Below are 14488 nucleotides of genomic sequence, written 5' to 3' on the forward strand. Positions count from 1 at the left end.
GCATTTCAAAAGCACATTCAAACACATCTTGATCATCTTTCATATGGAAGTTTTTAACATTAATAAATTAAGTTCAAAAACACATTCAAACAACTTCAAAAATCATTCAAACAAGTTTAAGGATCACTTAGATATGTTCAAAGACCATTCAAGTAATTTTGACCATTTTTGTCATTTCAAAACTATAGTTATTTTAAAGCTAATAAAGCAAACTATTGGGATGAGCCTTGCAGCCAATTGGGATTGGTTAAAGTTTGATTCCAATCATGCAATAATATTATTTATGTTGAATGATTAGAGGTTTTTCTTCATCAATAAGACATCAATTATAATGAGTTATAAGTCTAATTGGATGAAGTCCATAAGATTAATATGCCATGCAAAAGAACTATAATGGGTTGTAGTTATGAAATCCCTATGCATCAAAAAAATAATCTCAAAATGTTCTTAGTCAATGTATCATTGAAACTAAACATCAATGTTGCTTAGAGATTGGTATATTTTATGTTTCTCACTTTGGAAGTAAGCAATCGATCTCATAGATTAAAATATAGAGATACTTGGCACTAGAATAGAGGTGTTTGCCTAAAAGAGCAAGTTTACTGAACATAACCTACCATGAGAAGTGCATTTAGTAATATACTCTAGTGTCTATGCAAAACTTCTCATGTGTCAGTCATGTAAATACTTCATAGACTTGAGACACTAGGTTATCTTATTTGTGGAGTGCTATGCTTTAATTTCATCCCTACAAGTGCCTATCCAAGGACACCTAAACAAGATGCTTTTGGGTGTCATATGAAGCATGTGAAAGCAAATGAGTCGTCAAGATAGGAAGTCACGCTTCCCAAACTTCTAAATATGTTGGACACAACAGAGAGGTCCATAAAGAAATAAAAGGTATCATTGCTTCTTGTTTCTTCTTCAAAGGCTCATATGAAGTAATAGAAAAAAAAGCCCAAATAAGGAAGAAGGTAAAATCCCAAAATGAGAAGGCATTAACGTCTAACGAAGGTGTCAAAAAGGACAAAGAGAATGATATTTGCCATCATTATGACAAACTTAGGCATTAGAGGAGGAACTACAAGGAGTACCTAACTATTGTGAGCAAGAAAAATAAGCTTATTAAAGTTCTTAATTCAGGTACTATTTGCTAAATAATTCCACTTTATATATTAAAGGTGATACCTCAAAGTTGGTTCTCGTATGTTTGAAATATTACAAGGACCAAAGATAAAGATGAGTAGGATCTGGGCTGAAGAGTGGACCACATGGATAAACTACCCAAAGCATTAAATGCTATATTAGATGGTTACACTCTTATTTATCTTGACATGTTGGATAATTTATTGGGATGTTTTTGAAGCATTAATTATGTTATTGCCATGGTAATGGCTAGTGAAACATTGGTCTTTAGCATTTGGATGAGGAAGCTGATATATTTCAAGTTTGAATAATTATGTCATATTTAATTATCCATTCTTCATGTTTATCCTTGCAATAATATTTGATCAATTATGAATTTGTTCAATTGATCAAAAGGTTGAATATTGATTCATATAAAATGGGACTTTCTTAAGAACAAAACATAGAGATGAATGTTCAAGAAAGAAACCAACTTCATATTGCGATATGATTTGGTCCATTTCTCTCCAACATATAATGCCCATTATAATATTCTAAACCAATATGATTCCAAGCATACATTGAGATGTATATATATGTGTAACATCATGGAATATTCAAAAGAGTTTGAATATTACTCTCACAAAAGATCTTGGATTTAGTGAGAGCACATGATGACAATAAAAATAATAATTTAAAAGAAGCCAAATGGCATAATACAGAGCGACATATGCATATGACGCATGCAGTTAGTCTAGTTGGAATAGTTCCAAGGAGCAAAAGGGACTATACGTGTATACAAATAAAGTCATATACATCCTATTAACAAGGGCTCTAATAGGAAGATATTCAGATCGTTAGTCCATGGAACTAATAAAGGGTTCGAAACATTGTTAATGTAACAATGGAGCCACACTACTAGAACCTGAGTCTCATTGGATCTAGATATAGTAATATAACATGATGTGATGCATAGACATCACGAAGATAAATAAAAGTAATTAACCACATTGAAAGGCACAAGTGAATCTACATGGATACACAATTGCTAAATGGATTAAATCCACATACAATGAGGTAGCAATTGGCTTTGTACTAGTGGGAGATGTTGGGATGAGCGTTGCAACCAATTAGGATTGGTTAAGGCTTGGTTCCAATCATGCAACAATATCATTCACGTTGAATGATTAGAGGTTTTCCTTCATCAATAAGACATCAATTATAATGAGTTATAAGTCTAATTGGATGAATTCTATGAGATTAATATGCCTTGCAAGGGAATTGTAATGGGTTGCAGTTATGAGATCCTTATGTAACAAAGCATATACTCAAAATGTTCCTAGTTAATGTATCAATGAGACTAGACATCAATGATGCTTATAGATTGGTATGTTCTATGTTCTTTACTTTGGAAGTAAACAATCAATCTTATAGATTGAAGTATAAAGATACCTGGAACTAAAATATAAGTGTCTACCTAAGAGAGCAAGTATATTGAACATGACTTGCTATGAGAAGTGCACTTGGCAATACATGCTAGTGTCTATGCAACACTTCTCATGTGTTAGTCGTGTAAATACTCTCTAAACTTGAGACACCAAGTTATCTTATATATGGAGTGCTATACTTTAATATCATCCTTACGGGTGCCTAACGAAGGATGCCTAAACAGGATACTTTGGGTAAACAAGTTACTTGGCAAGGTAACTTTCTGAATAATAATTAATTTTGTGTTTTTATGTGTTAAATATCACTAGGGTGATCTATAGGCGGAGGTATGTTTTGGTTGTTTAGTTTTAAAGTTTTAATTTTCTTTCCGTTGCGTATTTTTTAGCATGCCGTCCATAACCAAACCCATCACTAACAACCCTACATCAACTTTTTTCAAAATGTAGTTCTTTCAACAAATTTCCAAGACACAAGACAATTGAAGAGAAGAACTCAATGTTTTTTCCTTAGAAGGAATGAATGAATTGTTTTGAGTATCATTTGCGAGACGTCCAATGAAATAAGTTCATGCCAAAAATAGTGAAGAACATGAAAAGAGGAAGAAGCTATATCAGAAATGGTTGGATCTTGGATACTATTGGCCTACCATGGAAGCGGATGTGATTAATTACGCAAGGAAATGCCATGAATGTCAATTCCATGGAAACACCATACATGCTCTAGTTGTAGTACTCTACCATTTCTTAACTTGTATTCCTCACATCTTGTTACAAATCACTTAGCATTTCAAGGACTACTCTAATCTTTTTCTTTGCCACCTCTAGTGCATCTTAGTTTACTTGTTACAACAAGTCCTCTCTTATTACTAGAAGAACCCTTTTACAATTGGTGACAAAGACAACAACAAAACTGACAAAAAAAGTTAAAAAATCTTTATAAAAAAAAAAGAGAGCCTTGTTAACTAATTATCAATCATATTCCCTAAGTAACCACCGTCACCTTCTGCCATTCTCCATCCTTCACTGTCACTCATTTACCACCACTTAAAATCATCCTTAAAAATCCTTAAAACTAATTACTATGACACTCTCAATTTATAAGTAAGGGTAAAATGGTAAAAACTTGCTTATTGAGCTTAGGAAACCTACATAATTAGAATGAGTAGTGAGATATCTCATTGAAAAAATATGTTTTGAAAGATTATGAGTTAAATGGGACACGAGAGGAGGAATGAAGTTGAAAATGATAAGTTTTGGGAAGAAAAATTATGTTCTGTTGCAAAAGTATCGATACCTCAAGAACAAGTATTGATATTTAGAAGACAAAATGCCTCAGAAAGCATTCTGTGTCAAAAGTATCAATACTTGAAGATGAAGTATCAATACTTAGAAGACATAATGCCTTGGGAAGTATTATGTGTGAAAAGTATCGAGATTTGAAGAGTAAGTATCGATACTTAGTGGTTAGGATACTATGGAGGAAGCATGCCATGTGGACAAATATTAATACTTATAAAAAAGTATCAATACTTGAGATGCTGAGAGCCGAAAAAAAAAAAAGAAAAATATAAAGGCCTTGGGTTGAACGCCCATTTTATTTTCTCTTCAACCTAAGGAACACTCAACTCCTTTCTCCCCAATTTCAATCAAGCTTGATTTAAGGGACTTAAGCTAACATTCTAAACCAATTGAGGTGAGTTTCTTAAGCCATTGCACTTCTACCGATTAGTTTTGAAACTTAATTCTCACACTAAGGGTTTGTTTGGTAATCGTAAAATAACTTGTTGAAGGAAAATTTTTTATAGGTAAAATATCTTGCTAAAAAAAAATATTTTCTATTGTTTAAATAAACTGTCAAAAATATTTTTGTTATTTGGATCATCTTATAAAAAATATTTTTTACTCTTCATTTTAAAAAAAATATATCTTCAAAAAACATTAAAAACATTATAATCTAAAAAAATAATACCTTATCAATTTAATTAAACTCAACAAATAGATTAAATTATGCAGTTAGTCCTTATAATTTGACAAAGTAGTAGATTTAGTCCTTATACAATAATTTATAAAAATTGAATCCTTGTTTTTTCTAAAATTAACAATGTCAGTCTCATTGTTAATAGTATTAAAATTTTTTGTTATTTAAGTTGACATGGTATTTTCTTACTGATGTGACGTTGACTACGATAATTTGTAAATGATGATGTGGTATTTTTTTTATCTATTTCACAACTTTAAATTATCGAACTCAAAAATTCAATACTTCTTTGTCTCACAATACCTTTTCCTAAATCCTAAAAATCTATTCGTATTTTTTATTTGTTTATTTTCAAATTTTATTTAAAACCATTAGCTTATATTAGATAATTCCAGCTCTGCACTTATAAGATCTATATATGGTAATGTTTAGCTATGCCATGTTGGCACTACTATTACATCATTTGTGTAAATGATGATCGTTGTCATGTAATCAAATTTAACGTCATATCAACAAAAAAAATATCACATTAATACAACCAATCTCTATATCAATATAGATAATAGAAATTTTAAACATATTATACTGACATTATCAATTTTAAAAAGTATAAGGACTCAATTTGTATACATTATTATATAGAGACTAAATCCACCATTTTGATAGTGTATGGAGAATAATTGTATAATTTGATCCAACAAATATTATCCAAATACAATAGAAAAATGAGGAAAGATTACTCAAATTGCATACATATTAAGCCTACAATCTGCATAATATGTATTCAAGAAAGCAACAAACCATTGCAAATAAGATAGAACATAAAAACATACTACGTGACAGTTGACATAGCATTGAATTGACGATTATTACTTTATCGTTAATAAGAAGACTTAAAATAAAAGTACATGAATTTAATTGAATGTGATAAAAGTATAAAAGCTTAATTGACTTTTTTTTATATAATTTAGAAAATTATTTGAGTATTATCATTATTTTTTTATTGTGTTAAATTAAATTTTTATATTTTATTTTAAGCTAAATAAACTTTTATAATTAATGATGAACTACTTATTATTAGTTAAAATGTCATTTTGAAATTGTATGTCACATGACATGCTGACACTTTATAATTAATGATGTCAACACCACGATAGCGTCATATGAATAGCATGTGAGTGTAAAAATGATAATTAATATTTTAATTATTGATAAGTAATCAATAATTAATTATAAAAATTTATTTAAATAAAAATATAAATATAAAGATTTAATTAAACTCAATAACAAAATAAAAATTTATTTAAAATTTTTTAAATAGTTTTAAGACTTAAATATAATAGGGATGGATGGTTTGATACAATCATTTTCGTGAAGGATGATTATTGCAATTTCGAACTTGAGGCGCCAAAAAAATTACACCCCGTCCCGTTGCCCTTTTGCTAATATTTATCTATCTTAAAATATATAAATAAATAAAATAAAATCCTTACTGTGACACGTGGCCGAAGTTCGTTATCATCTAATCCATTTTAGACAATTTTCCGTCCCCCTACTTCTTCTCTTTCAGCAAAACCAGCTGAGTTCCAACGGCCATGACTTTCATGGCCTTGTCTTTCTCTTCACCTCTCTCTATCTATCCGCCTCGCCCCGCTTTCATTCCTCTTCATCTCCCTTCTCATCATTTTCCCGCTCTCTCTCCAAAACATAGGATAAGTATCCAATGCGCAACCAGAGACAACACAGAAGCAAACCCACCCGCAGCATCCACCCAGAGCTATGATCCGAAGAAAGGAGTGCCGCTTTATAAGCCTAAGTCATACGATGTTCTTGTAACCGACGCTGCTAACTCTCTCGCTTTTGCTCTTCAAGATGGCAAAACCCGCCTCGAGATTGATTTCCCGTATGTTATTCTATACTTCTCTTTTTTATTTTTTTTAATTCTTTTGGGGGTATTTTGAGGCCTACATAAGCTTTTTCTTGATGCCCATCTCCCCTTTAGTTATGAAAAGCTATTCCATTTTCTCTGATTTTATGACAAGCTTTGCCAATTTATGTTCACGAAATTTGCTGGCCAAAGTTATTTAGGCTGTTGTTTTGCTATGTACTTCATTCTATGCCCCCATTGTTTCCTAAAATTTAATGCAAAAAAAAAAGTTATAATTGATTGAAAATGAGTAACTTAATTAATTGTTATATATAAAAATAAAATCTACATTTTTAATTTCTAAAAGTTTCAAAAATATTGTTTGCTTCTGTATCCAAACGTGTTTTTTGCTTCGGAAATTAGTAGAAGTATCAAGTAAATCATAGCATTTCGATTTGTGATTGACTTTAGGAGTTCTGTTCCTGTAATGTCAATGTCGTGGTTCGCAATTGTTAGGGAAATAGGCAAACCTTGAGCTCATGCTCATGGGAGCACATTAAAAGTCCCATAGATACATGTTGCACACCATTTGAATCTAAAAGTAAAAACTAATAGGTTCTGGGGTACTTCATGTGTATATGCCACTTTTACATTCTACTCTTGGGAGGACACCAGAGGGGCTCAAAGAATGCGGTATCACCATAGTTGTCACACTCAAATGGAAACTTTGGCTTTGATATCACTTTTTTAGAATGCCGACTCAAGCAAGTCAATATGATAACAAATAAATTCGCTAGAATGATAACCAAACATGCTTAATAAATAATACATGATAAAAAACAGCCAACAAGAACACTAGATTTTATGTGTTTTGGCACTAGGTCTAAATCCACAGGCAGAGACAATGAGATATACGGGTGTTTCAAAACCCAAACCATACCCAAAGACCCTACACACCATAAAACCTGTAAGCCAAACTCTCAAACCCCTTAATTCCCTTTACTTACCAAAGGAACCAAGAAAGCTCACTTCATTTTTGCTCAAATTGCAATCCCAAAATTACCATTTTTTTTTATCTTTACAACCTTTCTTTTCCAATCCCATAATGTCCTTTGTTTTTTTCTCAAAGTGCCCTTAAGGCAAAGAAACATAAATCAAGGGAGTATGGGCGTGAGAGAATTTTCAGGGAGACAACAAGGACAACCAATTAAAAGTGGCAGGCATTATTGAAGGCAATGGGGACAAAGCTTTAAGTCCAACAGGCTAAATTTTTTCAACCCATTCAGGAAAAATCTGTACTTAGCTTGAGAAAGTTTCCTCCAAGCCAACTGTCACAGCAAAATTTCTCAAACATTGCTATAAAGGGTTCTTCCAAAAAAGAAAGCGTTAAGGTTTTCCTAGAAGTAGTTTTTGGGTTCTTCTGGAAGAGGCAGGGTTAGGAGTTCTTCTGGAAGAGGTAGTGTTCAGAAAAGGTGGTGTCGAGAGTTCTTTGGAAGAGGTACCGTTAAGGTTCTTATGGAATAGGCAGAGTTGCAAAGAAGTGAAACAGGATGGAGCAGACCCTGAAGTAATGAGTGTTATGGTAGGCGTTGGAACAAGATATAGGAAATATGAAATAGGAAGTAGGAAGGAATGAAGGAAGAGAGGAGGTAGGGAGAATTCTTGAGAAAGGATATGTGAACTTGCCAAAAGGTTGCAAATGAGTTGCCAAAGCCCCCCATGTGTATAGGCTGGAGGGTGTAATCAATGCAACCAAGGAAAGGATGCCAACTCATGAGCCATTAGAGTATTTTTTGATAAATGTTAAGGTTACTGGGGTTATTGTGAGTCTTATGACAGCTCATCTAAAAGCGAGCTAGAAAAAAAGAAGAAACGGGTAGCACTTGTGTGATTTAGGGAAAGGTTAAGGTGAAGAGCTCCTTAGTCACTTGTATGTTTGAGCCACCAAGCAAAGCTCTCTAGAACATCTCAAGAGCAGAAATAACCAAGAACCATGCCACTTGTTCCAGGGTTATTTTCACCATTCCGACCTTGTGTTCAATATGGTAGTGTGATACTTGTAAGACAACCTTACATAATATTGAGAAGATGATATATTAGTAGCCAAAATAAAATATCTACATTTGCATTGCCTCATCCTCTTGAACCAACATTGCACTCATCTTGGTGCTCCAAAGACTGGAGCTATTCTTTTCGGTGAATTTTCTTGACCTCACATTTGGCTTAGCAGATTTTGGTTACAGTGTGGCAGGTGCCATTGAGTATTGTCGGCACTACTGTACTTTGTTGCTGTAGTAGTGTTATGTGTTTTGTGGTCTTTCTAGAGGTGCCATTAGTTGGAAGGCTATGTTGTGGTATATCATGGCCTTTGTCTATGACTGAGGTGGAAAATATGGTGGTAGTGAAGGTAGTGTAGGAAGCTTTGTGTGCTAAAGGTCAGATTAGCAGTTTGAGTTGCAACAGGGTTCTACTGTTGTATTTTGTAATAGCCAAAGTGCTGTTCATGGGAAGACCAAACACATAGTTGTTAAATATCACTTCATAAGTGAACATGTATTGCTTTGTGATGGTGTGATCAGTACTTTTTTTTTTGCTGTGAAGAGAATCCTGCTAGCATGTTGACAAAAGGTTATCCTTGCTTGCAAGTTCATCTAGCATGCACTTGGTCATCATTTGCAGTTTGTGACAGCTGGGCATGTGTGGACGTGATGTAGTTTTGAGAAATTTGCTATAATGGTTAGCTAGAAGGAATTTTTCAAGCCAAAGTGGAGATTTGTTGTAAATTAACTGGAAAAGTTCAGTCTCTTGGAGTTAAAGCTCCCATCCCATCACCTTCTGCTCTGCCACTTCGAGTTAGTTGTCCTTGTCTCTCTTGAAATTCCCCTCATGCCCATAATATTTTGGTGCATTTTTTTTTTTTGCATTTTAAGGGCAATTTGGGAAAGAAAGGGAATTATGGGAATCAGAATAAAGAAAGCTGTGCAGATAGAAGGGGTAGTGATTTTTTGGATTGCAATTTGAGCTAGAAGGGAGAAGTGAGTGCCAAACCACATAAATCTTGGTGTTTTTGTTGGTTGTTATTTTTCATAATATTATTCTTGTGCATGTTTTGTTTTTCTTCTGGTGAATTTATTTCTTTCATGTTGACTTGCTCAGATCATTGCTCGAACAAAAATATTTGTTCATCATCAACTAAATTGTGTATTTCCATACAATTCTTTTGGTAATTTCTCTTTTTTCTGCAGTGAGACTTCTGGGGAATATGTTAATAGACATTAGGCACTAGGCAGTTAGCTGGCTATAGTTTCATGCAAGTAAAGATGTTTCTCTTAACTTATAGAACTTACTGGTATGAAACTGCATGAAGGGGTTTTGTGGTGATTCCTGTAATTCTCATGTATGCTTATTTGAGTGGATTATCTATTTGCCTTTTTATTTCCCTAAAAATTTGGTCCATTTTGTGCTTTTCTGCCTTTTGCAGGCCCTTGCCAAGCAACATTTCTTCTTATAAGGTATCTCTTTCATTTTTACATTTCTATATGGCTAGTTAATGGCCCTTCATGATTTTTCTTGCTCATTTTTAAAATTTTACTGCAATTATTTCTTTGATGCTGTCTTTAGCATTGCATAGGATGTTGCTTTGTTAAACTTCATTTCTTGCATCTGTTCATAATCTGTCCATTTGTTGAAACCAAAATATGGTATTATTAGCTTTGTTCTTGATGCAGTACATTCATGGATCATAATATATTGTATGATGATGATGATTATATCAAGCTGAAATGTTATTTTCTCTGAAACTAAGAGAAAGAAAAATAAAATCCTTACTACATAATTTTCTCTAATGTCTGAATATGTGAAGGGATCTTCAGATGAGTTCATTGATGCCAACATTCAACTTGCCTTGGCTGTTGTCAGGAAACTCCAACAAAAAAGGGAAACTCGAGCTTGCATAGTAAGAAGACGCTTTCATTTGCAGAAATGTTCCTTTTTTCCATTCCGAAGATGAGCTTAATTTCTTACTGCCTTTTCAGGTGTTTCCTGACAAGCCAGAAAAACGCAGGGCCTCTCAGCTTTTCAAAACAGCTCTTGACTCGGTAATAAAATGACTTAGGCAAGATTACCTTCTATATTTGTTGCTATTCTAGGTGGGCTCTTTTCATAGTGAGGGTTTTGTTGTTTATCGTTCACTGAAGTGTATGGGACATCTCATTGGCCCATTGGCATCATAAGCATTTCAGTCCATAGATAGTTTTGAGGGATTTATTCGATTTGCTTTTATATCAATAAATACTGACGCTAATATTTAAAGATGTGACCTGTAGAAAACTAAAACCTGTTTATTGATCCAGTTACAGCTTTCACATACAGTCACTATATTCTTTACCCTCTTGCCCTAAAATCAAAATCCTTTACTGATACGCAGAGTTGCCTTTTGGACTTTAAAGTGATTTTAATTCTTGATTCTTCACTTTCAGATTGATGGTATATCTATAGGTTCCCTTGACGATGTCCCTAGTGGTGCTGTCACTACATTCTTCAAATCTATCAAGAACACTCTGGATTTTGATTTTCAAGATGAAAATGAAGGTTTGTTGCTGAAAATCCAGGTCTATGTGAGAATTTTCCTCGCCATCCTACTAATCAATGAACTGGGTTGCTTCATAAGCTTCAAATATCCATCCTACCAAGCAATGAACTGGCTTACTTCATAAGCTTCAAATATTAATATCCTCTTGCCATTTTCCTACCTTCACACACAGAGAGATTGACTTTAACATTCTGCCATCTCTGGTGAATGCAGGTCGTTGGGAACCTAAGGAGCCACCAACTCTTTATATATTTATTAACTGTAGCACACGTGAACTTTCTGTTATAGAGAAGTATGTGGTATGTTCTTATACCGTATTCAGCCTTTAACCCTTTTCATGTGCCTATTTATTATCTAATTATACGTTGGTTCATGCTTGACCTTGAAACTGTTGGCTATTTCAAGTTAAGCTCTTCTGCTTTCTTGGGTCTGCAAATCTGATCAGTTTATATACTTGCATAAACATGTCAGGACACTGAGTATTTCAAACAAGAAAAAACTTGATGCCTTTCACCATGGGATATATTGATCAGTAAACTTAGTTCTAGGGGCATAACATATCAACACAAGATTGTGGGCGGTCTTGATCTGAAATTCTATTTGCAAATTATGAGAGCATTCCTGAATTTTATTGTGCTTAATATAAGAAGTTGAAAGAAGCTTGTAATAATTCTGACCAACTTTATGCTAAAAGTTAAATTAAATGATGGTTTTGTTTATCGTGATCTAAAATTCTTTTTGTAAATTATGAGAGCATTCCAGAAATTTACTGTGCTTAGTATCACAAAAAAATTGCCAAAAGTTTTTTTTAACTTTTCTGACCAACCTTTTGGCAGCTTTGTTTTCAGACTTCAATATCTAGTTGCAAGTGAATGCTCCTTTTTTCTTTAACCCCCCCACCTGCCTTCCTTTTTTCCTCTTCTCCTTTGTGTGACTGTGGTCTGAATGTGCAGGAGATATATGCCCTGTCAACCCCAACACTTCTATTCAATCTTGAACTTGACACTTTGCGGTATAAATTTTTCTACTTGTTCATCTTTTAATGATGATTCAATGATGAGTGAATTTACTTTTGACTGTCCAAGGCTGCTTATCTTTGCAGTGCTGACTTGGGTCTTCTGGGATTTCCTCCCAAAGATTTGCACTATCGATTTCTTTCTCAATTCATCCCAGCATTCTATATACGAATCAGGGAGTACTCCAAGGTAGTTAATAGATAATTAGCCTACAGCTTTTTGCTCCATTGAGTTTTATTTCTGATACAGTTTTATAATGAACATTTTCTTTTCAAATATTGTAAGACAGTAGCAGTAGCACCTTTTGTTGTGAATTACAGTGGAGCGCTATTTCGCCAATATCCTGGTGCGCAAATAAACCTTCTTAGCATTTATGCCATTTTAACTGTTCTATTTTTGTTCCATCATCGAGTGAGTATAAAAGAATGATTGGAAAAAGTTATACAAATCAACTATAGGCAACTTAATTCTTTTTGTTTCTTTTGTAAAAGAAAACATATGCCACAACATCCTTTTCCCCTCTTCAGTAATAGTTCCTCAAGTTTCATGTTTATCAATTTGTACATTTCTGAATCCTCATTTCTCAGAATTTTGTTTATTGATAAATAGAAGGTACTAGGTTTATTATCTTTAAATATATTTTTGGGTTTGTAAATGATAGGAAATAATTCTTTTTCACAAACTTATATTGCATAGCAATTCGGACTGCCGTATTGTTTTGGTGGAACTTAACAGTCCATGTCCTGCTTGGATGCCTGCACCTCTCAAAATCAATAAGTTCTTTTCTTTATGGACTGCTCCACTACTTTGGTGGCACTAGTTATGTACTGCATTTTGCACTTGCTAACAAAATTCTCTGCTCCCCACCAAGTTAATTTGGTGTCAATAATCTTGAGAGTGGGAAAGCCTGAATGCAGATAGGATTGTAATGAGAGCAAGAGGTGTATTCCAAATGAGAAAGATTATGAGACATTTGAAAGAATAGATGTCAACTGTTTAGCATCAGCTGCTTGTTAAACCTTTTTCCATCCATTAAGGAACTGGAGGATCCATTTTAGAGCAAGTATTTTCTGCTGCTACCCAAATGAGTAAAATATAAAAAGTAAAAGAATAGAAGAGAAGTGTAAACTCTTATGTTAAATTCTGGGAATTATCTAACATTTAGAATGACCTATTCGACATGTAATTGAAAAATGACAAATTCAATGAGATCACTTTCCATTTAACTACCAAGTGGTCTTTGAACTAAGTTACACCAATCCTACAGGGTTATGCCATCTATGCAAACAATTTTAATAGTGGGCATTATCTTTTTCCATACTGTTTTGCGTCTCTCCTTTAAATCCCCTGTTTTTGTCATTGTCAATGTGCAATATTTGACCTGAAAAAGGATGCATATTCCTTGGAATCAGATCTGGATGGGACTACATGTAGTTTGCATATCTCCTCATCTAGCTCAGAATTTGTGCAGGACCTTGGCAGGTGATGCTTAAGCAATCAGATGGTTCTTATGCCTGTGTAGCTGAGAGTGCAACACGCTTCACTCTTGGAGAGGTATGTACCTTCTATAACGTTTCAGCTCCAGGTTGTTTTCTCAGTTAAACATTCTATGCTTTTGGGCTTTTTATTTGGTTTTTTCTAGACCAAGGAAGAACTGTTGAGGGTCCTTGGATTGCAAGAGGAACAAGGAAGCCAACTAGAATTTCTTCGCAGAGGCTACAAGGTTCTCATCTATTTTAATTTCTCTTATATATATATATATATAAATTACTGAGTATTATTTTGAGATTTTTAAATTAAATGCTCAAAGCAATATCCTCTATACCTCTCCGAACAAAGTTTCAGCCTTGTTTTTCCTTTCAATATGGCCTCTTCAGGTTGTAATGTTCCACTGAACTTGAGCTTCTAATTCTCAGAAATTAGGTTCACATCTTGCGTGGGATTACTCAAAAATACACATATATTTTGGCAACATAGCGTGAATAGAAAGAACCTAGGGAAAACAGGTTGGAAATTAGGTTTCCTTTCCTGTAACCAAGTCATCTATTGTTGCAGACTTCCACTTGGTGGGAAGAGGATGTTGACTTGGAAGCATCTTCAGCATGGCGTAGTTGAGTAGCCGAAGGACAGTTAACCACAATGAGATGTCACCGTATATAGATGGTGAAGATGCTTGATATCTTCTTTCAAACTTTTTCTCTTATATTTCCCTGTAATTTATGCCCTTCTTTTACTCATGAGAATAAGTAAAAAGAAAATTCTTTTGCTTTCTTATAGTCTTCTTGATTCCCTCTAGTGGAGAAGACATTAATGGGGGGAAGAGAACTGCAATTCAAGTTTGTTCATATGACTTATTGATAAAACATCAGTCTTATGTAAGGTTAAACTTAAATTCCTGTTAGTTTTTGCAGTGAACTGTTTCATGCCATGTTGAACTAGTCTTTCCTGTTCTAGCTTTTGAAA

At 33.8% G+C, this 14488-nt stretch overlaps 1 protein-coding gene across 6 annotated transcripts; it reads left to right on the top strand.

Moving 5' to 3' along the window:
• LOC18595439 (protein LOW PSII ACCUMULATION 3, chloroplastic) lies at positions 6081-14478 on the top strand. 6 transcript variants are annotated; one of them, XR_001928570.1, is made up of 12 exons: positions 6082-6454; positions 9900-9930; positions 10281-10373; positions 10453-10515; positions 10897-11008; positions 11223-11308; positions 11963-12021; positions 12095-12214; positions 12315-12371; positions 13497-13579; positions 13668-13748; positions 14081-14478. XR_001928570.1 is itself a non-coding variant. In XM_018123852.1 (12 exons), the coding sequence occupies exons 1-12, from the start codon at positions 6147-6149 to the stop codon at positions 14005-14007; spliced, it is 1146 nt and encodes a 381-aa protein (XP_017979341.1). In that variant the 5' UTR covers positions 6082-6146; the 3' UTR covers positions 14008-14478. The 6 variants fall into 6 exon arrangements, 5 of the variants coding, with proteins under 5 accessions (XP_017979342.1, XP_017979341.1, XP_017979343.1 ...); XM_018123852.1 differs by having other exon boundaries at positions 12112-12214; positions 12311-12371; positions 13942-14478; XM_007023379.2 differs by having other exon boundaries at positions 6083-6454; positions 12112-12214; positions 12311-12371.

Source organism: Theobroma cacao, chromosome 6 (genome assembly GCF_000208745.1).
Source record: "Theobroma cacao cultivar B97-61/B2 chromosome 6, Criollo_cocoa_genome_V2, whole genome shotgun sequence".
NCBI lineage: Eukaryota > Viridiplantae > Streptophyta > Magnoliopsida > Malvales > Malvaceae > Theobroma > Theobroma cacao.

Bases quoted from the DNA above. Each gene is read 5' to 3' on its own strand.
- LOC18595439 (XM_018123852.1), top strand. From the start codon at position 6,147: ATGACTTTCATGGCCTTGTCTTTCTCTTCACCTCTCTCTATCTATCCG. The intron at 6,455-9,899 runs GTATGTTATTCT...TGCCTTTTGCAG, and splicing joins CGCCTCGAGATTGATTTCCC to GCCCTTGCCAAGCAACATTT. The intron at 11,009-11,222 runs GTTTGTTGCTGA...TGGTGAATGCAG, and splicing joins TTTTCAAGATGAAAATGAAG to GTCGTTGGGAACCTAAGGAG.